Genomic DNA, 24697 nt, shown 5'->3' with positions numbered 1-24697 from the left:
CTCTAATATTAACTTCACTTCTACCCCAGCATGGTTCACACTACTCCAAGCATACCTTTCATGTAAGTGCGACTCAAGTCTACAGCCTCCCCAGCCAATTGGTGGGGACCCTTCTTACATATACCGACTGTTATATCTGAATGTGAACCTCATTCATGGTAACATTAATGTACATTGTTTTGTATGTTGAAAATCCTTTAATAAAAATATTTGAATATAAAAAAACAGAATATCTGGGATTTTAAATATAAACTTAACGAGATCTAACTTGGTGCAACACAAATAACTGCAACAGACATACAGACATTCAGACCTTTCATAATGTCAGTAGTCCTACATATTTGTTACATGTATCATAATCACACATGATCGTGAAGTGTAGAATATCAGTTTTATAGAGCAAAGTTTAACAGTTATGAGATATTTGAATTTTAAAATGTTACCAAATATAAATATGTTTTAGTTTCCTAGGAATTGTGTTACTGTTTGAATCAGACATTTTTCGTAATGGAGACAAGATACTGGCATTAAAAGATCATTGCACAGGAACTGTAAGGATTTAATAAAAGATACTTCTGGCACCATTAAGATGAGTATTCAGTTTTAAGGGCATTTTACAAGTTAGGTTAGCGTTCGATTAAAGATCAGTGTTGGGAGAACATTAGTGGTAAGATGCATGATAAAAGTTAATTTTCAGTGAGGAGTTAGGTTTAAAGTGGTATTAAGCCCAAAAGCAAACATTTATTATACTGCAGCTTAACAATTTCCCGATCTGGTGGCTGCATTAGTTTTCTTTTGTAGGTTCTCTTTTATTTTCACCTGGTCAACTAGCCAGTAAGTCTGTTATTTTCCAACAGAACAAGCTGTCCTGAAGATGTCTCAGTTAGTGGGTTGAGACAAACCATTTACCACAGAGGGGCTTACAATGGTCAGCTTGTATTCATTTATGTAAAACCTTTTTCCCAAAAGGAACACACCTGTTGCTGTAACTGCTTAAATAGTGTTAGCTGGAGTTTGGCTTTGGAGCTGCTAGAATATATCACACCTACCTCCCCCCAGACTGACAATACTGCAGTCCAAAGGTGTCTCTATGCTTTTCCATCCAGAGGCACGCTAATACAGGGGGTATTTTACTGGCCAGAACACCAGGTGAAAACAGAGGGGAAAAAAAAGCTTCAAAAAAGTAAAACAAATGCAGCCACCCCACCTAGTGATTGGTAAGTTGCAATAGATTACATTTTTGGTTTTGGGTTTAATACCGTTTTAAGGCCACATTCACATCTGCACATTTTGTTACTCAAAGCTCAAACATTAAAAATCCTGTTTTAAAGGATAAGTTCACCTTAAAAAAAAAAATTAAATGCACATTTGTTTTTTTTAGGAGCCTGTAAAGCAGTGTTTCTCAACTCCAGTCCTCATGGACCCCCAACAGGTCATGTTTTCAGGATTTCCCTCAGATGAAACAGCTGTGGTAATTACTAAGGCAGTGAAACTGATCAAATCACCTGTGCAAAATAATGGAAATCCTGAAAACATGACCAGTTGGGGGTCCATGAGGACTGGAGTTGAGAAACACTGCTGTAAAGCATTGCACCTGTGATCAGCAGATCGCAGGTGAAAAGCAGAGCTCCTACAGACTGTCAGTGAAAGCTGTCTGCTCGTACCTCATACAGCCAAGCACTTCCACAATGACAGGAAGAATCAATGAACTACCTAGAATGCTCATCAGCACCCTTGTAGTTCATTGAGAACTACAAGCCTTCCCCCACAAAGGCTGACGGTAGTTGTAGTTCTCCCATTCACAGAACTCTGTGAATGAAGGACGCAGCCAGGTGAGCAGAGCCCCACATGGTCCTTTTTTTTTTCTCTAAATTGTTACTACAGTTGTGGGGAGAAGATCCCCGACCCGCTGTTACGGGGGGGGGGGGGGGAATGGGGCTGAGAGCTGCAGTAGTAGGGACATGGGAGCAACCGGGTGCCTATCACTAGATGCCTATTACTCAAAAAAGTACAGGCAGATCTGGGCAGTCCTGTATTGCTGTAATGTAATGTATTGCTGTAATGTTCCCCTTCCCAGAAGCACACACTCTCTCCTACAGCTCCATTCAGCTGCCAGGAATATAAGAATAACTAGGACTATAGGGCACAAAGGACATAATGACTCGGATATTGGCAGAGCTGGTGCTTGGTGACTTCCCCTGCACTGTAACATGGGGTGGGAAGACCAATCTTTGAGCTAACAAAAAGGCTTTTTTTCCTAATTCCCAGAACTGAACAGCAGGGGAGCTGATGAGTAGGGGGCATTAGGATAATCATGTTGCTTTGCCTCGTTTGGGCAAACAAAAAGTTCATGTTAAATATGAAAAATAGTATGTTAAACACATCAACTTCTTAGGAGAGTGGTAGATTTATAGTTGGCAATTGCTTTGGTCTCTTCCTGAGTACTTAAAGTATATTTACCTATATAAAACTACTACTGATACACAGGAAATCAAGGGCATTGATAGTGAGCTCCTGTACATCTGCTAGTGTTAAAGGGATAACAACATACAAATAATGTGCCACTTCATGCACACAATTCACTTGCCACTATTCATATCAACTCATCAGGTATCATCTTTGATTTTTGTCATTATACTAATAATATTATTATTATTATTATACAGTATTTATATAGCGCTAAAAGGTTTGCTGAGCGCTGTACATTATAGTGGGGGACAGAACATGAGACAATACAGTAACAAAACAAAACACGAGGGATTCAAGGGCCCTGCTCTTTCGAGCTTACAATCTAGGAGGGAGGGGATAGTGGTACAGGAGCAAGTGGCTGTGGGGGATGGAGTGGTAGGAGGAGTGGAGGAGATCGGCTGTTAGGTGAGGGCGGGGTAGGCTTCCCTGAAGAGATGGGTTTTCAGGGTGCGCCTAAAGGTGAGGAGGGTAGGTGACAGTCTGATGGATTGGGGTAGTGAGTTCCAGAGGATGGGGGAAGTCCTGGAGAAGTCCTGCAGTCAGGCATGGGAGGTGGAGACCAGGGAGCTAGAAAGTAGGAGGTCTTGTGAGGAGCGAAGATTACGGGTAGGGTGGTATTTGGGTATCAGGTCGGTGAGGTAGTTTGGGGCAGCATTGTGAATGGCTTTGTATGTCTGTGTTAGTAGTTTGAATTTAATGCGTTGGGCAATCGGGAGCCAGTGGAGGGAATGACAGAGGGGGGTGGCAGAAGTGGAGCAGTTGGTAAGGTGGATGAGTCTGGCCGCTGAGTTCAGGATAGACTGAAGCAGGGATAGTCTGCGATGAGATAGGCCGGTGAGAAGGGAGTTGCAGTAGTCCAGACGTGAGATAATAAGGGAGTGAACGAGTTGTTTAGTAGTGTCTGGGGTTAGGAACAAACGTATTTTGGAGATCTTGCGGAGGGGGAGACTGCATGAGTTTGCCAACGATTGGACATGGGGTTGGAAGGACAGGTTTGAGTCTAGAGTGACACCTAGGACTTTGGCTTGTGGGTTGGGACTGATGGTGGCGTTGTTGGTCGTGATGGAGAGGGGGGGGGCACGGGCTGGGGGGAAAATTAGGAGCTCGGTTTTGGAAAGGTTCAATTTGAGGAAATGGAGCGACATCCAATCTGATATGTCGTTCAGTAGGTAGGTGATAAGGGCGGAGACTGAAGGGGTGAGGCGAGGGGTGGAGAGGTAAATTTGCGTGTCATCGGCATAGAGGTGATAGTTGAAGCCGTGGGAGTGTATCGGTTTGCCGAGGGAGGAGGTGTAGATGGAGAAGAGAAGGGGCCCGAGGACCGAGCCTTGGGGAACCCCAACAGAGAGGGGGAGGTGGTAGCATTATAGGTAATGGTGAAGAAGCGTTGGGATAGATAGGAGGAGAGCCAGGAGAGAGCAGAGTCTCTGATGCTGAGGGAGTGTAGTTTGTTAAGGAGGAGGGGGTGGTTGACTGTGTCGAAGGCCGCGGAAAGGTCGAGGAGTAAGAGGACTGAGTAGTGGCCATTAGCTTTGGCGGTTAGCAGGTCATTAGTGATTTTGAGTAGGGCGGTTTCGGTGGAATGTAGGGGATGGAAGCCAGACTGTAGTGGATCGAGGAGGTTGTTTGTCAGTGAGGTGGGCGCTTAGGCGATTGTAGATTAAGCGCTCAAGGAGCTTGGAAGTAAATGGCAGCAGGGAGATGGGTCTAAAGTTGTTCAGGTCGGTGGGGTCCAGGGAGGGTTTTTTGAGTATGGGGGTGATGTGCGCGTGCTTTAGGGGGGAGGGGAGAGATTGAGGATGTGGGTGAGGGAGCGTAGGATGGAGGAAGAGGGTGACCGGAGGAGTTGTGTGGGGACAGGGTCAAGGGGGCAAGTGGTGAGGTGGGCTTCTGAGAAGACCTTAGTGACCTCCTCAGTGGTAGCAAGGCTGAAGGAGCGGAGTGTTGGGGAGTTTATAGTGTGCGGGACGTTAGGTGTGGTGGGTAGGGCGGTTGCGAGGTCAGAGGAGGGAGGAGTTGGTGGAGTTATGGTGGGAGGCGAGGTGGGGAGGTAGGTTGAGCATTGTTGATGTCCTTACGGATTGCGTCAATCTTATTTTGGAAGTGATTGGCAATCTCGTGGGCGGTGAGTGAGGTACTGAGTGGAGGTGGGGGGGGGGGGGGAGAGCAGGGAGTTGAAAGTGCAGAAGAGCCAGCGAGGAAAGGTGGAGAGGGTGTTGATGAGGGTTACGAAGTAGGCTTGTTTGGCAGCGTGGAGGGAGGAGGAGTAGGTGAGGAAGGCGGATTTGTACAGGGAGAACGCTCGAGGGGATTTGGTTTTGCGCCATAATCGCTCCAGCGCACGACTGCATCGTTAAGATTTTTAGTGTGGTCATTCTGCCAGGGTTGAAGCGGTCGGGGTCTAATGCTACATGTGGTTAGGGATGCTAAGGAGTCTAAGGCAGCTGACAGTGAGTCGTTATACGCAGTAGTGGCCAGGTCAGGGCATGACAGTGGAAGGATACTGTCGTACAGACGGTCAGCTGCAGAGTGGAGAGGGGCCGGGTTCAGGTTGCGGAGGTTACGGCTGGTGATGGTTTGACGTTTGGGGGGGGGGGTGGAGGCGTTATAGGACGGGGACATGGAGAACGTAATGAGGTTCTGGTCAGAGAGAGGGAAAGGGGTGTTTGTGAGGTTGTGGAGGGTGCAGAGATGGGAGAAAACGAGATCCAGGGTATTTCCATTGGTGTGGGTGGAGGACTGTGTGCACTGTGTTAGTGCAAAAGAAGAGGTTAAGTGGAGGAGTTGGGATGTGGCCGGGATGTTGACATTGATAGGGATATTGAAGTCTCCAAGGATGATAGTGGGTAGCTCAGAGGAGAGGAAGAAGGGAAGCCAGGCGGAAAAGTCGTCAAGGAAGCGGGATACGGCTCCAGGAGGCCGATAGATTACTGCAATCCTCAGAGGGGTGGGAGAGAAGAGTCGGATGCAGTGGGCCTTGAAGGAGGAGAAGGATAGAGAGGGGGGGTTTGGGAGGACCTGGAAGGTGGTCAGCGGTGACAAGAGCACGCCGACCCCACCACCTCTACGGCTGCTTGGTCTGGGTGAATGGGACCAGACGAGACCTCCATAGGAGAGTGCCGCAGGGGAGGTGGAGTCAGTGGCTTGGATCCAGGCTTCGGTGACCGCTAGGAGGTTGAGGAAGTGGGAGATAAAGAGGTCATACTAGCAAAAAATGACAGTTGGATTGTTCTTCATTTGCCCTATTTTTATATAAAACTGTAATGTGTAACTCTAGTGATGAGGAAAGGTCAGAACCGCTGTCACATTTGTATTGCTCTCTGGGTCTTTGGTGGATAACTCCTCTTGCTTCTTGTCTCAGTGTTCAGTGTTTCTTGGACAGGAAGTGAAAGTAAAAAAAATAAGAAAAACAAGAAAGAAAACAAGTTCCAATCCTTCCACAGTCCAGTTATTTTATTGCTGCCCTCTTTTAGATATTTGTGTTTATTTAAGGAGGATTCCAGATCCCCCAATCCAAAGCAACAGAAAAAAAGTTTACTTTTATCCAAAATTTATTTTCAAATATTTATAAAATACTAAATATAAGTTTTACTGTGAAATACAAAGAATGTAGAAGTGTCCCTAATATTCTATATATACCAGTCTTCCTGTCATCATATGATCATGCATGTGAAAGGAATAATTTTTCTATGATATTTTCATAAACATAGTCCACTATCCCATATATTTCATTAAACTTTAATCCACTGTCTTACTACCTGTTGTCCATACTGGAACTCACCAACAAAACTTTCTCCATCTCTTTTGCCGGACACCAATGGAACATACCAGTAGAATCATACCTCTTCACGCTGCTGGAGTCCATATTATCTATCTGATCATTACCAGCCATTAGCAGTGGATCATGCCTGTGGTAAAAAAAAAAAACAAACAAAAAACGTTGAATATGGGAGATCATACAGTAATTTTTGTTTTGGACCGATGCATACAGTGCATCCAGAAAGTATTTACAGCGCTTAACCTTTGCCACATTTTATTATGTTACAGCCCTATTCCAAAATTGATTAAATTAATTTTTTTCCTCAACATTCTACAAACAATACCTCAATGACAACATGAAAAGTTAGTTTTGAAATCTTTGCAATTTATTAAAAATAAAAAACAAAAAAAACCCACATGTACATAAGTATTCACAACCTTTGCTCAATACTTTGTTGAAGCACCATTAGCACCAATTACAGCCTCAAGTTGTTTTGAGTATGATGCTAGGCACACCTATTTTTGGGCGATTTCTTCCATTCTTCTTTGCAGGTTAGATAGGGAGTGTCGGTGCACAGCCATTTTCATATCTCTCCAGAGATGTTCAATTGGGTTCAAGTCTGGGCTCTGGCTGGGCCACTCCAGGACATTCAGAGATGGCCCGTAGTGAATACTTTCTGGATGCGCTGTATCACTGAACAGTTACAGATCACGCAAAATGTGTTAACTTTTTTTTTTTTCAACAATTTCTTTTGTAGCTTTTTTTTTGTTGACCCTAATATACACTACATTGCCAAAAGTATTGGGACACCTCTCCAAATCACTGGATTCAGGTGTTCCAATCACCTCCATGGCCACAGGTGTATACAATCAAGCACCTAGGCATGTAGACTGTTTCTACAAACATTTATCAGCTCTCAGGAGCTCAGTGAATTCAAGCATGGTACTTTGATAGGTTTCCACCTGTGCAATAAGTCCATCTGTGAAATTTCCTTGCTACTAAATATTCCACGGTCAACTGTTAGTGGTATTTTAACAAAGTGGAAGAAACTGCGAACAGCAGCAACTCAGCCACAAAGTGGTAAGCCACATAAAATGACAGAGCAGGCTCAGCGCATACTGAATCCCACAGTGCATAAAAGTTGCCAACTGTCTGCAGAGTCATTAGCTAAAGACCTCCAAACTATGTGTGGTCTTCAGATTAGCACATCAGTGCATAGAGAGCTTCATGGAATGGGTTTCCAAGGCCGAGCAGCAGCATTCAAACCTTACATCACCAAGTGCAATGCAAAGCGTCAGATGCAGTGGTATAAAGCACACTATTACTGGACTCTAGAGCAGTGGAGACATGTTCTATGGAGTGATGAATTATGTTTCTCTGTCTGGCCATTCCGATGGACATCAAAGATCCATTTTCTCCTGCGCTCAAAGACTCAGATCAAACAGGCGTTAGTAACAAGCAGCGTGTTGTGTGTTCATCCGCTGGTGATCAGATTTTGTGCAGCTCTATCATGAAGCTGGGGAAGCTTGATAAAACTGTAGAAGATGAAAGAAAGAGCGCACAAACCTTGCGCATTACCTCAATAAATAGTGACTAATTTTATTATTAAGGAAATATACTAACAAAGTGATGGTATAACAGGCATAAGTAACCATAATCCAAACAGGGTTACAGGTAAATCCAAAAGGGGGGGGGGATGAAGGCTAACGCGTTTCGAAGGGTGCTCCCTTCTTCATCAGAGCTGGGTTGAGCAGATAGAGACTTCAGTATGGCAGAGTTCCCATGGCAAGGAGATATTCAGCCACTGAGTGTCAGAGTTGAACTGCTATAATACTGACACTCAGTGGCTGAATATCTCCTTGCCATGGGAACTCTGCCATACTGAAGTCTCTATCTGCTCAACCCAGCTCTGATGAAGAAGGGAGCACCCTTCGAAACGCGTTAGCCTTAATCCCCCCTCTCTTTTGGATTTACCTGTAACCCTGTTTGGAATATGGTTACTTAAGCCTGTTATACCATCACTTTGTGAGTATATTTCCTTAATAATAAAATTAGTCACTAATTATTGAGGTAATGCGTAAGGTTTCTGCGCTCTCTTTCATCTTCTTCTACATTCCGATGGACATGTCTGGGTTTGACGGTTGCCAGGAGAACGGTACTTGCCTGACTGCATTGTGGCAAGTGTAAAGCTTGGTGGAGGGAGGATTATGGTGTGGGTTATTTTTCAGGGGTTGGGCTTGGCCCCTTAGTTCCAGTGAAGAGAACTCTAAAGGTGTCAGCATACCAAGACATTTTGGACAATTTCAAGCTCCCAACTTTGTGGGAACAGTTTGGGGATGGCCCCTTCCTATTCCAACACCAGTGCACAAAGCAAGGTCCATAAAGACATGGATGAGCGTGTGAGGGGTGGAGGAACTTGACTGGCCTGAAAAGAGTCCTGGCTTCAACCCGATAGAACACCTATGGTTTGAATTAGAGCGGAGACTACGAGCCAGGCCTTTTCATCTGAAATCAGTGCCCGATCTCACAGATGCGCATTTGGAAGAATGATCAAACATCCCCATAGACACACTCCTAAACCTTGTGGATAGCCTTCTCAGAAGAGTTGAAGCTGTTATAGCTGCAAAGAGTTGGCCAAGTTAATACTGAACCCTACGGACTAAGACTGGGATGCCATTAACATTCATGTGCATGTACAGGCGTCCCAATATTTTTAGCAAAATATAGTGTATATCACCTTGGTACACACTAGTACATTTTTAATTTTCAGTTATTGGTAAGTAGATTCCCCTTATTTTCTTGTATTATGCCCTAAACTTTAAATGATTTTAGCATCATATAGGAAAGCCTCATTTTTTATTCTGACTTTGTAGTCTAAGAATTACATTTAGGGAGTGCGTACATACTAAAAATTAAAAGGCAAAAAATTACAGAAAGATTTACTGAAAGGAATTCTATGGTGACAGCATAAACCTTCATTTCATAACATCAGCATCATGATAGCAACACAAATAATAGGTATTTTTGATAATCAAATATAAACATACAGTACTTTCAAAATCTCCTTTCATGTTGTGAGTGCTGCCTGTCTGCTGGCCATCTCTTTCAACAACTTGCTGGATTCCCTGCATGCTTTGCAGCTTCTCCTCTGGTGTTTACGTTCAATTTCTAAGAGACTACATGGTACCTTGCTGCCTGCAAGCAGTGCCTACTCACAAGGCATATTGAAAACTTGTCATAAAATTAAAGGAAATAAATGTGTGGGGACATTCATAAAGTGTACTAACTTCAAAATCATTCAAATTAATAGTGGAAATGAATATATTAAATTTAGACCATAGACACACTTGAAAGGTTTCTCCTGGTCCAAGGGCTGGAAGAAAGTTGGGATTTTCTTGGACTGTGAGAAGTATGTTTGTAACAGGAACCAGTTTGGGACTTTACAATGTGGGCTGTATGTATGTATATATGTAGGTAGGCTGGAGCTACTGAGTCTGCTAGTTTGTTTGAAATACCGGTAAGCTTTGGCAAATCAACCCATACTGTGAGTATATCTTAATGTATGTACTTTTTAATATCGTCATGTTAAAATACTGTCTGGGCACCAGTCAAGTGTAATCAAAGTTTAAATTTTTTCCTGGCTGATGACAATGGCACAAAATGCATTTATCTTTTTTTTTGTTAAACTCCAGATTTATATCCTTACAAAGGAATTTTAAAAGCAGAAGTTTGTAACTTCACCATAACAGGCAAGCCTCACTTTTGACAATGATGGTGTGTTAAGAAAAACACAGTAAAAGTAAAGCTCACCACACTACCTATTACAAGAGAACAACTGGATACAGATTGATTGGATAGATTAGGTTGATCCTCATATTACATAGTATTGTTAGATCTACGGTTGATTGTACAGAGATCATAGTGTAACATGTATGATGAAAGAAGCTTAGTGTACACTGCACAAATAGCTTCATTTCACATTTTACAGAAAAAAATTACAGAAAAAGTAACAACAAATTGCTGACCCTGGAAAAACAGAAAATTACTAATTGCAGCGTAGCACAGGGAAAAACATCTTTAAGCCTAAGGTAATCTCACAGTATTATAAAAAATACCCTAGTACACTGTTCACATTCATAAATAAATAGTCTACCTGTGGGAGGTTGTACCCCGCTGGATAACCCCCTGAGCTTTCAGGGATCTGTGGGAAAATACCCCTTCCATAGCTACCATACTGTTGGGAAATTTTCAGAATCATATGCCAATATATGAAGGATACTCTAGTCTATTAACATTTTGAAGAACTTGCTACATACTATAGAGAGCAGTTTATGCCACTGTTTCACAATTGCCCATTTAGCTGCAGCCATGACAAACTGAAAAAGTTTAGGGTGGGATCAAGATACTCTGATTCGGTGAATATTGAACAGAACAGACGAAAAAGTTATCAAAAGTGCCAACCTCTGGACAGTCCCCAAAACAGCCTGGTGAGTGGGAAGGAAGCTTTTATTAAGTCTGAAAAAGGTATAATACCGTTGACTAAAGAGCTTATAGATGCCTTCATTAAAATTCGCATTTTGTGCAAAAGCGGAGTTTATAGTGGAAATAAAATATTGCTGTATTTTAAGAATTCTTCCACTGAGAAGGTAAATTGATGGTATTCCACCGTTTTACACTTTAGCACTTCAGTTGTTTCCACGGGAGTCCGTGCATGTGTTATGATGTATTCTAGAATCCGATGTGCAATCCGCCACCACTATGCACTCACCAGAGCTACTTGTTAAGTAGCTTGTGTGTCATGGGGTCTATACCATCCACTCTCCAGCGGCTCTACTGGTCCAGTTCAATCCTAAAAGGAAGATGCTCACCACATGGGCCACTGTTCCGAACCCCTGAGGACATGCATGTGCATGAAACACGTTGGGTGGAGACTAGTTGCTGACATCATGCCGCCGTGTCCGTGCTTTGGAATGGTGGCCATCTTGGCTCCGTGTGGTGAGCATCTTCCTTTAGGATTGAACCGGACCAGTAGAGCAGCTGGAGAGTGGATGGTATAGACCCCATGACATACATGCTACTTAATAAGTAGCTCTCTGGTGAGTGCACAGTGGTGGCGGATTAAACATTGAATTCCAGAGCACTGTGTGGGACTGAACACGATTTGCTGTGATTGCTATTATCACACCACTGACATACAGATTGATATTGGAAGGACTTTTTTGTTAATTATTTTATTGGTCACACTGAGATTCATTTATATTCAATTTATATATTTTTTCTGTCATTAAATTGGTTTATTATTCACTTCATATGTTTTCATACGCTGCACTTTTTACATAAAATGAAGGGTTTGGAAACCAGTATTGTACTAATTTTCAACTGAATCAGTCTATTCTATAGCTGTATTTTAAGTATGTTACTGAGCCAGGAAGCCGCACAAAATAGAACACATAACTTTCTTGGTTGGCCTATAGATAGCCCATGGCTACCTGTTGCAAGGCAGATAGTCATTGTTTTTCCCTTTGTATAGGACATGGTGTAATATAGTTTTGAATACTTTAACCTCAAGTGTTTTGAGTTGACCAAGGAAGACGTGAAGGAAGTGTCCATGCTTTGTTGGAATTTCCCTAAGATTAAAGCAGAAAGGAAAGATTGATCTTATAGATCAGAGGTCTCCAAACTTTCTAAGCAAAGGGCCAGTTTTCTGTTCTTCAGACTTCAGGTGGGCCGGACTGTGACCAGTGAGAGTAGAAAGTTCCCCGGCATCAGTGGACATACACAATGCCCCATCATTGGTTTGAATGGAAGGAATAGTGCCCCATTGATGGTATCAGTTGGGTGAATAGTGCCCCAGGGCCAGATAAAGACAAGGGCAACAGTTTGGAGACCACTCATATAGATGGCCTGTCTTTGGAGTGTGTATAAAAGAGTACTAGGATTTGCAAGAGAAAATAAGGGCTTTAAGGGACTAGGTTGCAGTGGCTTTGACGTGTCCAGACAAAAATGGAAATCCAAATGAAAGTGGTAAGCAGGGCTCATGGCCAAATTCAGAATACCCTTAGAAAGACAAAAACCAAGGACAGGATGCATGCTACAGCTTTACCTAGTAAGCTGGATGTGACCAGACTGTGTAGGAAGGCTCCAAGAGAGGTATGCATCTGCTTGTTCATTGTTATGCACTTTTTAGCACAGCTATTCTTTAACTAATCTTATATTGAGTGTTTGATGGATTGTAATGCATTTTTAAACCTTGAGCGAGCCATACACAGAATGGATTCTGGCTGGTTCCTGATGAACTGTTCAAAATTTGTTCCATGGTCACCCCACCCAACATCCAAGATTGAAAGTTTAAGAATCCAGATGGAGCCAGATTGTCAGCCAAAAAGCACCTGTATCCAATTAGATGCAGGCACTGGTCAGGTAATACAAAAAAACAATAGTAATAGATTTGTCCATCAGTACTGTGTACCATGGATGGAGGAAACTGTGATGGAGGCATATGTTAGAATTTTGTTTCCGCTCAGCCTCCAGGGTGAACACAAAAAATCAGCTTTGGCAGAGAGTATATCTTTAGTTAGTTCTTAGTGAGTACATTTGTGTGTGTTGATATTTTATTGATTTTTATATATTTTTTTCGGGAAAACCATTGTTATTGGTAACCTCTTTCACATTTTCTATGCATTAAGTTGCGTTACCTGGGAATTGCAGACATTTTTAAGTAAAAAATGTGCAAAGCATTGCAAGTGTCAACACCATGCTTACACTACATATGTCAAGCATGCTTCTCTTCTATTAGCTTGTTTTATAGTCCTCAAAGTGAAACAGAGTTATTTTATTTATTAGATTTCTGTAAAGTAATACAGTTTTATGAAGAAATTTTTCTGATACTTATACAGTTACAGACTGTCCTATTTTTCCTAAATGTGAATTTTTAATCCTGTGCATGTACCTAGATTTATTACAAAAATGTTTTTAAATAATTCCATATGTTTGCTATGTCATTAACACTCATATGGTTTGTGATGCATACAGGAGTAAATAGGAGCAAGGTATTACACTTTTATCTATGCTGACATATTTTCAATTCAAAGAAATACAAATAATATATTACTTTATAAGCCTTATTGTCCCACTGCCATCACTTGATGATACGTAGGAAATGATCATTAAAGATGATCATGGCTTTAATATCATTTTTCACATAGAAAGCTGTAGTTTTTATAGGGAAGACTCAGGGTGAAAATTAACTGGCAGTTACAGCATGTACACCTCTTCCTTCTCTTTATGCTGGAATGTGTTTTTTTTCAAGGGTGGGAATTCTTAAATGCTTCCTTAAGGACTTGCTGAGTGTTGCATGGCTCCTTTCTGTCCCTCAATATCAAAGAGCTGCTATTAGGATCTGCAATGAAGTAGAAGCGATGTGAATTTAGTCACTGGTGTTGTGTGTTTGGCATGAGGATAGAAAGTCAATTATTTGCTTTCACCGCAGACATTTTCTGATGTGCTGCCCTGCACAGTAAAAGCTTTAACAGGCCGAGCTTTTAATATTTTAGCAAATTGCCCAATCGGGTTTGGTTTTACGCAACTGACGGCCTTTAAAGATTCAACAGAGTGTCGCTTCAGAGTGGGATGTCTACTCCCCCCCCCACTTCACCCGTCACATAGAATACAAGACTTTAATTCTAGACAACAGTGAGCGGCTTCTGATGACAATCACATTTGCGCTGGGAAAAAAAAACAATAGCTTGTGCTTCACGGTTATGAAAGGGATAAGACATGGTGAATATGTATTAACCCCTCACTGTCACAGCAGCCACTTATAATGAAGGTGTTTCTGCATTCATAACTGAAATAAAAAGAATATAATGTGTATTAAATAATAAAAGTGCACCCAGCAATAACGGGTAGTAACTCTGTTATAAGCAGGGGCGGACTGACCATTCGAGCTCTCGGGCACTGCCCGAGGGCCCAGGGTCAGTAGGGAGCCCCATGAAATGCCCGTTACCTTTTTCAAGGCTTTTTTTGGGTGTGCTTTGACTGTGGGCAAGGACACAGGGGCCCAATGGTCCCCTATTGCCAGGGGGCCCCATGAGTTGTCAGTCTACTCCTGGTTATAAGTTATTATTCAAGCTTACAACAGCCAGACTAGAAAACTGACTAATTTAGACAGTTGACCTTGATTTGTATATGCAACTCACATCCCAAAATCTGGAGTCAGAAAGCCAACATTTTAAATAAATTTTAATGGAAAATATCCCTGTCTGCAGAATAGCACTGTTTGGACATTTAACATTGCAGGTTAATACCTTCTTTGACACTGGACCCATAAATGCTCAACAAAACAGTTACAAATGCCCGAACCCCTTCTAGTATGACCAAGTGGTATGCTATGTTTTATCACTGAATAAAAGTAGCTGCAAGAAAATATCAAACAAATATATCATTACTGGAAAAAGGTGGGTATGAGAGGGATGATTTCACATGCAAAACTAAAACGATACTTCCCAGAACAAAATATTTAAAATAGCCATACAAGAAAGCTCAGGTGATACCAACCAGATATCTAATAAATGTAGATGATAATACCATCGAAGGATACATTCACCTTTTGCACAAAAAAAATACACATTTCTTTGCAGGTAAAAAATGTGCAATTATTATTTTTGTCTGCAGGAGCTTGTAAAGCATTGCACCAGCAATCAGCAGATTGCTGATCTATCAGTATATTTGTTTGCCCGTACGGGATGTATGACCCAGCAGATATACTGACAGGAAGATTCAATGAACTGCCACGGAGCTCCACAGCGCCATTATAGTTCATTGAAAATTACAAGCCGACAGCTGCTAAGGATGCCGGGACGTGCAGTTCATTCATTCACAGAACACTGTGAATGAATGATGTGGCCATGTGTGTGGAACCCCGCACGGCTGCGCTGTTTTCAAAACTGACAGATAGTACGGGGAACTGCTCCCCTGCTCTTCTGTCAAATGGAAAAGGAGCAGCGGGCAGTGACTGCAACATTGGGGGAACAGGTGGAACATGTTCCCAAAGGTGAACTTATCCTTTAAGTTGCTGTTGAGATGCACAACACAGCCATCCAAAGCAGTGCGATTACAATGAAGGACAGACACACAGCCCAAAGTAAAACAGCACATGGCACACAGTTAACCCTTTGATCGCCCCTCGTGTTAACCCCTTCCTGCCCAGTGCCAGTGCTTTTTTTTTTTTTTTTAGCACTGATCACTGTAATGGTGTCATTGGGGCTGTCAGTGACACCAATTCAGTTCCCCCCAGTGTCAGAATGCCCGTCGCAGTCCTGCTATAAATTGCTGATCGCCGACATTACTATTAAAAAAAAAAAAAAAATTCCAGTATCTCTACCGCCATTTGTAGATGCTAAAATGTTCACATAAACCATTTAATTTACACGTATTGGGATTTTTTTTTAGCAAAGACATGTAGTAGAATACATTTTGGCTTAAATTTATGACGAAATTAGTTTTTTTAAGTTTTTTACTGGACATGTTTAATAGCAAAAAGTCAAAAATATTTTTTTTCTCAAAATTGTCGGTCTTTTTTTTAAAAAAATTAAAACCGCACAGGCGATCAAATACCACCAAAAGAAAACTAAGTTTGTCTGAAAAAAGGATGTAAATTTCATTTGGGTGAACTGTTGCATGACTGCGCAATTGTCAGTTAAAGTAACACAGCACCATAGTGCTAAAAATGGCCTGGTTAGGAAGGGAGGTAGCAACCCTACTGCACAACAGCTTATTTGGTAGCATTGTATGGTCTTTGTTCCACCAAAGCCATTTTTAAATAGTCAGGATGCTTTCCCTGCATTTGCACAGACTGAATCCGGGTTTCTCAAAATATCTCCCACAATCCAATAATAAATCAGAATTTACCCATCTTGTGTATTGTGCGCAAGCCGGGTAAACTTTTCAACAGTGCTGTTGAAAAGTTTTAGACCAGTGTGAGGAAATGCTGTACAGTAAGAACACTTTCAAAAAGATATATTTAAATTGTGCATTTTAGCAATTTACAAAATGCAAAGTGGGCAAACAGAAGAAAAATCTAAAGCACATCAATATTTGGCGTGACTATATATTTGGCGTGACTATCCTTTGGCTTGTTTTACAAAGAGTATATTAAAGAGTTTAATTTATTTATTTATACAGCACAATGTTTCCATGAAAGACATACAATCATAGTCAAGAGACGAGTAAGTAAACCAAGTGTTACGAAATGCAGATAAAACAAGAGGGTTGTTACAAAGTCAGGGATTTTGTAGGATTTTGTCCGGTGATAATCAATTATACCACACAGCTGCTAATGATCATCAATTTCCTATGTAAGTTGAATCACAGTCATTAACTGAAGCTGTGTAGGAGGCTTACAACTGGGTGAGGAACAGCCAAACTCTGCTAAGGTGAGGTTGTAGCAAGACTGAGCACAGGATCAAGAAACAAAGTAATTATACTGCATCAGCAAGGTCTCTCCCAGGCAGAGATTTCAAAGCAGACATGGGTTTCAAACTCTTTTGAAGAAGCACAAAGAAATGCGCAACGTTGAGGACTGTATATACAGTGGTCGGCCAAGGAAACTTAATGCAGCAGATGAAGGACACATTATGCTTACTTCCCTTCAAAAATACACACTCATGAGCCTTGCGCTCTGTGCGATATGCACTCCTTAGCCCTGCAGCCGCAGGGAATTTGTCTATAATTCTGCATTATGAGATATTAAATGGTTTCTTATGAGATGCTTCAAGAAGTTGTAAACATCTGGCATGATATATGAACAAAGCCTCAGCTCTGTTCCCGTGTTCTGTGTGAAGGGGGGAGTGTGTCCTTTCCCTTCATTCAGATTACAGATTTCCTCACTGAGCTCTGCAGAGTGTAACCTTAGCCCCCTGCTCCCTACTTTATGAAAAGTCAGACAAGCTGTATAATTTCTGGACTTTGAAAAGCTGTAGAGAAGACTACGCTGACTGATCAAGCTCAAGTAGGTATTTCAGGAGGGGGGGGCTTGTAGGGAGCTGACATGGAATTTTTTTTTTTACCTTAATGTAGAGAATGCATTACGGTAAAAAAACTTTTACCTTCACAACCATTTTAATGGCTGAACTAGCTGATCTTTCCAAAGATGAACAAAGCTGGCATGAACTGCTTGAAACACGACCCCACAGTGTTAACTAAATTAAGATAAAACCTGAAACACTGCTTTAAACTCAGAGAGCAAAGCAAAGAGGAAGAAGTGCCAGAAGGCAACCCAAAAAAGCCCGCCTGAAGGACAGAGAGCCTGCAGCTAAACCACAAATCTCACTTGGAAGGGAGATGCACACAGGGACCTGCATAATAGAGAAGAGATCTGTGAAATATCAAAACACATCCTGTCTCTGACACTGCAGCCCCGTACTTCATGTCTGCTATGAAGTAAACATTTTCAAATGCACATAAAATACAAAAGTGTAGTCCTAGCCTCACTGGTTAGTGTCACCTCTTCTTGCAGAGCAGTATAGGAACTATAATGATGTGTTGGAGAAAAGGTCAAAAACAAAGTAAGTATATACTAAAGACAATTACAATGTAAAAGAATTGCAATTACTAAGCCAACACACTGTCTCAAAAAAAAAAAAAAAGTTGGAGTAGTGCTGACTTTGATAATATAGGCTGTTAAGCACGAAATACATGCAAAAAATTCATTCTCAAAGCTTGATATTAATTCATAACTTTACCAGGAATAAAGTAATGTACACGGTTCTCCACAACTAAGTCAGCAAAGGAAGAAGCCCATATAATATGTAACATTTTTGTCTTACCTGTAAAATCCTTTTCTTGGGAGTAAACTATGGGGCATAGGATAGAATCCTGGAACTCTGGGTTCAGTGGCTATTCCTCCATTATATGAAACATGTGCCAGTTACATGGGCCCAGGAGGGTGGGGCCCACTGTGCTTCCACACCCTTCCCCTGTTCTGTGCCTAAACTATAGCTGCACTTGTCACTCACAACTGCAGCAGTGTTCAGATCCATCCTGAATTTTTGCATTGTAGGGAGGGAGCAAGACCTGATGTAACACTGGGGGCAAGTCAAAATAACTCTGGGGCCCAGTAAGATTATCATTTGTCCCTGTTTCTTGGGGCAGGAGGATTGCAATTGGTTGCCCTGTTTCTTGGGTCAGGAGGATTGCAATTGGTTGCCAGACATAAGCTCCTCCCACCGGATCCAGAAAATGGAGGAAGAGAGCCAGACAGAGTAACATGATCAGTTCAGGGACAGCAAGAACAGCAATAAGCTGTGCAGGGGAGGGCTGTTTGGCTGTACTATGAGATAAAGGGGTTAATTTACTAAAGCACCTCGTCTGCAAATGATTGCAGTTGCTTGCATGACCGACAAAGAGATTTACTAAAGCACTCAGTCCACAAATAGTCACAATTCATAATTTACTAATGGTCACAAAACGTAGTGACCATCTAAATGAGTTCACCTCTTAGAACTAGATGAATAGCAGAGAAAAATCTTTTTAATGACATGATCTCAAACAATTTATACTTCCTATATATATGTTGGACATTTTTAACAATAACTGCTTTAAAAGAATTCTATATTTGTCTGTTTAAAGTGATATATTTAAAAAAATCCAAACAGGCATTGACTTCACCTAGTTCAGACATCTCAGTAGTGACACGACTGAGCATGCCCAAACCAGGAAAACAAAAAACTGCCTTCACTCTGTCGGGTTTTTTTTTGTGCTATAGTAAATGCCTTTGTTGGCAAGCCTGGAAATGTCATTGAAAATAGTGAACCTGTTTCTGGAAAAGAGTGAACCTGTTTCAGGTAAAGTGTGATTATTAAACAGACTAACATTTATATATAAATAATGGTATACATCAATACTTGTAACTAAAGAACTGTTACTATACACAGAAAGACCAACATTGATATTCTAAGAACTTTTTAATTTCCTTTGTAATTTAATTTAGCTGTTTTTTTTGCTTCTTATACAATATTCTTTTTTTCTAGTTTTTTTAAATAATGCTAGGTATTTTATTCTTTTTTTGGAGCATATATTCTCTGCAGTATATATACTTATGTGTGTACTGTCATGTGCATTGATCATGTCCAGGGACTTAAGACTTTTTAAATATACTAACTAAATGGTAGAAAAACTGCACTTGGTGCTCAGCATCTAACAAAAACCGAATTCCAAACTCCCACAGCTGTCTTCACCAACCACAAACAATAGCAGTGCTGGCGCAAAAGTAAAAGGAATACAAATTTTACACTGTGTTATAAATTCCATGTGTGTTGGTTATATACATCCCAATACAAAGGATCATAATAGTATTTAAAAAAAATGTGATATGTGTCCCAACATCATAAATACACATAAAAATGATGAAAAAAAGTTCCAGTGACACACCAATAAAGAAAAATATCAATTCATAAATCAATAAACATAGAACTGTATGGAAGTCCACGGCCTATATGTAAATGTCCAAATAAAATAATTAGTTATCTGTAGGAGGGTTCCACCATCATTGCAAATCTGGTCATATGTTTTGACTAGTGAATGACAATAAGCAGCCTTGTGAATTCTGCTTAGTCAGCGCCACATTTGTATTCCAGTTGAAATATATTGTTTGTTACACTGAGCATGCCCAAGGACTTAGGACTGATCACACCACAGAGCTGCAATCTACAGACATATGACAGCACAGAGGCTTAGTGGTTAGTACTTCTGCCTAGAATTGCTGGTTCATAACCCAACCATGGCACTACCTGCATGGAGTTTGCATGTTCTGCCTGTGTGGGTTTCCTCCCATGCTTCAAAGACATGCTGGTATTTGTTTTGGATCCTGTCTAAATTGTCCCTAGTATATGAATGTGAGTTAGGGACATTACATTGTAAGCAGGGCCTGATGTGACATACATTATGTATGTAAAGTGCTGACGGTGCTATATAAGTACCTGCACTAATAATAATGCATGTGTTTATATGCATTTTTTGCAATCTGGTACGTTTTAGATGGGTTTCACTAAATGGAAACAAAAGAGCTGACATGACAAATAAAAAGTGTGTGGGCTTGCTCTTCCACCCCCCTTTCCTGGCCTGCAAGACCGTATGCTCAGATAGGGGCGTGTTAGTGATTTTGGGGGGAGGCCACACTTTCTTTTTTTTTTGGCCATGGGGTTCCCCTTCAGATCCATTACAGATTGAAGGGCCCATGCTCTTTGGTACATGTTGGCTATGCTGTTTTCATTCTGCTGTCATTGGGGATGAGTCTCTGGTTGATATAATGACAGCAGATGCTGTCTCCTAACAACCCACAGAATTTGGAGGCAGTAATGCATGTCAGTGCATTTAGGAGGTGTCTGGCCATGTCCCAGTGTAGGTCCATGCAGAACACATTCATCATGTTCTAATTTGGTGGGCTGCACAAGAACACACTGCACTGGGGGGAACTAAAACCAATGGAATAGATGGAAATACTATACATGTGTTTGGATTTTGGATGACGAATGTGCTTGTCAGCAATTTGGGTGAAACAGCCATCACAGATGTGATATTCCCTGCTCTGTATCCTGCACATGCCCAAAGACTTGCAACTTGTTTTTTTTTTTTTTTTTGCTCTGAGCATGCCCGAGACGTGGACATTTCACATTTTCTGTTACACTGCACAGGTACATATGTTTAGATAGCTTTCTTTTTATGTATACTAATGGGGGGGGGGGATATTGTGCATGATGATTAACAGCCCATATTTGATGTTTGTTTTGTGTGCTTGCTGTAATTGTTGTGCATCTGTCTCTCAAAGTGGGTTTTTATGGGCATGGCTTAAATTCTGTGTGTATTTTTCCAGTCTGACCATGCGTTTATGGTTTGTGAGCATCTGTTAACCTTTGTTGTTACTAACAAATGTCAATTGTTCTACTCCTACAAATCCTAACTCTGATCTAAGTTGCTTAATAATGTAGACAGAATTGCAGCTTCCTGCTTACCATAATCAGAAATGAAAACGGGTGTGGGAACAAGGGCGGGGGATCTTGGTGCTATGTTGTGGTGTTTTTTTTATACCCTGAGAATCTTGCACCTAACCACAAATTGATGGGGTGGTTGGGTAGGGTGGTGAGATTTGTTGTACTTTGTAAAATGTGTTGCCTGGTTAATATTAACCTTATTTTGTTCCCAGCCATATACTGAAAGTTAAGTTGTGATCCCTTTTAGAATGTAAGCTCTTATGGGCAGGGCCCTTCCAATGCTTTTGGAAAGTGCTGTGTAAAATATAGCATCATAAATACTGTTTCTTTTTACACAAGTAAATGATTGTACCTAATTGTGTTGCTGCTGTCAAAATAAATGCAATATGAACTATTTATGTATTTGTTGAATCATTTTTTTTTGGAATGCATTAACATCCATACAAATCTACAAAATAAACATTTTATTCTGCACACATGCAAGGTGCTGAATGAAAATATCCTCCCCCCAAAAATCAAAAAATACAACAAAAAACAGCTCCAAAACGCAATTTCAGGGAAAACTGAATTCAGCTGGTGGACAGGTAGAGTATTTAACCACCTTCCGCCCGCCATATAGTACAATGATGGACTCAAGGTGGTTCTCTCGTTCTAATAGGACGTCATATGACTTCCTTCCATTCTCAGTGCGCAGCACGGCGATCGCCGGTGCGCTGTGTCCCTCGGACACAGCAGATCACGGAAAGAGCCGAAGATGTCGGCTCGGTCATGTGATCAGCTGTGTCCAATCACATGTAAACACTGAAATGCCAGTTATTGGCATTTCTATCCTCTCGAGCTGTCACGCTGATGATCAGTGTGGCCCCAGAAGTGCCAACTGTCAGTGTCCATCAGTGCCAGCAGTCAGTGCTCATCAGTGCCACGTGCCAGTGCCCATCAGTGCCACATATCAGTGCATACCAGTGCACATCAATGCCACATATCAGTACCCATCTGAGCTGCCTTTCAATGCCACCCATCAGTGCCAGTCAGTGCCACCTATCAGTACCAATCAGTGCCACCTATCAGTGCTGCCAATCAGTGCCACCCATCAGTGCCAGTCAGTGTCGCCTGACAGTGCCGCCTATCAGTGCCAGTTAGTGCAGCCTATCAGTGCCAGTCAGTGCCGCCTATCAGTGCCAGTCAGTGCCGCCTATCAGTGCCAGTCAGTGCAGCCTATCAGTGTCATGTATCAGTGCTGCCTTTCAGTGCCCATCAGTGATGCCTGTCAATGCCCATCAGTGCAACCTACCAGTGCCTCCTCATCAGTGCCACCTATCAGTGTCCATCAGTGCAGCCTATCAGTGCCCATCACTGCAGCCTCATTAGCGCACATCAGTGAAGAAGAAAAATCACTTATTTACTAAATTGTATAACAAAAACTCAAAATTTTCAGTGGTTTTTGGTTTAAGAAAAAATAAAAATCCCAGAGGTGATTAAATACCACCAAAAGAAAGCTCTGTCTCAAAAAAATGATAAACATATGGGTACAGTGTTGCATGACTGCACATTTGTCATTCAAAGGCTACGTTCACACTAGCCTTGTGTGCAGGCGGCAGAGAGGCGTTTGGGAAGCGTTTTTACCGCTTCCCAAACGCCTCTGCCAATTCTGCACATTACAGCACATGGTGCTGTTCTAACAGGAGCGTTTGCGTCGCGTCGCGTTGCGTCGCGGCAAAACGGACGCCTCTGGTCGAGTCAGGAGGCTTTGAAGCCTCCTATTCTCGTCTATGGTGCCGCTCCGCAAACGCCCGGCCGGCGTTTGCGGTGCGGTTGCGGGGTGTTTGCGGAGCGGTAACACCACTCAAATGCATTATAGGCGTTTGTGGGGCGTTATTAACGCTCGGCAAGCGCCTAGCAACCGCCACTAAACCGCGCATGCGGAGCGTTTGCCGAGCGTTAAAAACGCTCCGCAAACACCGGACCAACGCTTGCCAAACGCTATAGGGGCGTTTGGCAAGCGTTGGCAAAACAGCCTAGTGTGAACGAGCCCAAAGTGTGACAGCGCTGAAAGCTGGAAATTGGCCTGGGCAGGAAGGGGGTATAAGTGCCCTGTAGGCAAGTGGTTAATATGTCAACCTGGGCCTTTGTTTTTTGTTTTTTTTATTCATTCACTAGTTGCAATCTGAGGAACAAAAGTCAAATAGTTTTCATAATAAAAATATTGCACATAAAAGATAATCTATTTGCATATGTGGGAGCCATCATTGTGCATATAAATTAGTGTCCACACAAATGGTCTCAGGACCAGCTCTCAGATTGCAATTGTGTCATAACATTTGCATGCTCCAGAGACATAAGAACAAAAGTTCAGTTCCTTGGCCAAAAGTAAACAGCATCTGGAGGCAGGTGACACTTACCAAAATCAAAAACACCAAACTGCACGTATTTAGTTGTGCAATCGACTACTTCTGCCTCTCGACTGAAGAGGAGGAGGCACCGTTGCTGGCTATGTTTGCCAGAGCCTTCTGCAAAGCAGAGAAGATGGATTCGCATGGCTTTTTTGGACCATGCGCATATTTGCAGTAAGTCCATTGCATGTTTCGCTTAGGGCAGGGGTGGGTAACTGTGGCCCTCCAGCTGTTGGTGAACTCCCTTTGGGAGTCATGCTTGTAACTGTCAGTTTTGCAATGTGTCATGGGACTTGTAGTTCAACAGCTGGAGAGCCACAGTTGCCCACCCCTGGCTTAGGGCAAGAATCAATTATACACCTCTATGAGCTCATCCCTACCCTCAAGGAGCTTACATTCATACTACTGCCAATAAACCTACTAGCATGTCTTTGGAGTGTGTGAGGAAACCCACACAGGAACAGAGAGAACATACAAACTCCTGGTACGTGGTGCTATGGGTGGGATCTGAACCAATGACCCTGGTGTTGCTAGGCAGAGGTGCTAACCACTAAACCACTATGCTGCCAATAACATCAATTGGAATATATAGTAGTACCATGATTCAAGAATTAAAATATAGAATTATACATATATATAATAAGAAAATATGAATTAGACATTAAACATTCTTTGTCATATAACAGAGCTATAACGGTCATGGATTTGATTGGAAACCCCTTAACCAAAAAAAGAAGAGTGGCTTCCCTCCAAAATCACTAACGCACCCCTCTGAACATACAGTCCTGCAGGCTAGAAGAGAGGGGAAGAAGAGCAAGCCCCCCCTCCCCCACATACACACTTTTTATTTGCAATGTCAGCTCTTTTGTCTACATTATGTGAAACTTTCTAAAATGTACCAGATTCCAAAAAAAACACATATATAAACATGCATTTTTATTAGTTTAGGTACCTATATAGCGCCATCAATTTACACAGCACTTTACATACACATTGTACATTCACATCAGGCCCTGCCTTCAAGAAGCATACAATCTAAAGTCCCTAACTAACATTCATATACTAAGGACAATTTAGACAGGAGGCAAAAC

General features: G+C 41.8%; 1 protein-coding gene across 18 annotated transcripts in view; it reads right to left on the bottom strand.

The window, feature by feature from the left end:
* KCNMA1 (potassium calcium-activated channel subfamily M alpha 1) overlaps nucleotides 1-24697 on the bottom strand; it is a 976002-nt gene that overhangs the window by 96169 nt on the left and 855136 nt on the right. For all 18 annotated transcript variants that reach the window (XM_089682563.1, XM_089682562.1, XM_089682551.1 and 15 more), the window contains one exon: nucleotides 6251-6377. In XM_089682563.1, coding sequence (XP_089538689.1) covers nucleotides 6251-6377 — 127 coding nt within the window. The remainder of the gene's footprint in view (nucleotides 1-6250; nucleotides 6378-24697) is intronic.

This window comes from Staurois parvus, unplaced genomic scaffold (assembly GCF_062004578.1).
Source record: "Staurois parvus isolate SC_StPar_1 unplaced genomic scaffold, SC_StPar_1.0 ptg000291l, whole genome shotgun sequence".
Taxonomy (NCBI): Eukaryota; Metazoa; Chordata; class Amphibia; order Anura; family Ranidae; genus Staurois; species Staurois parvus.
The sequence above is the reverse complement of the archived record's forward strand: the minus strand, read 5'-3'. Positions and strand labels throughout refer to the sequence as shown.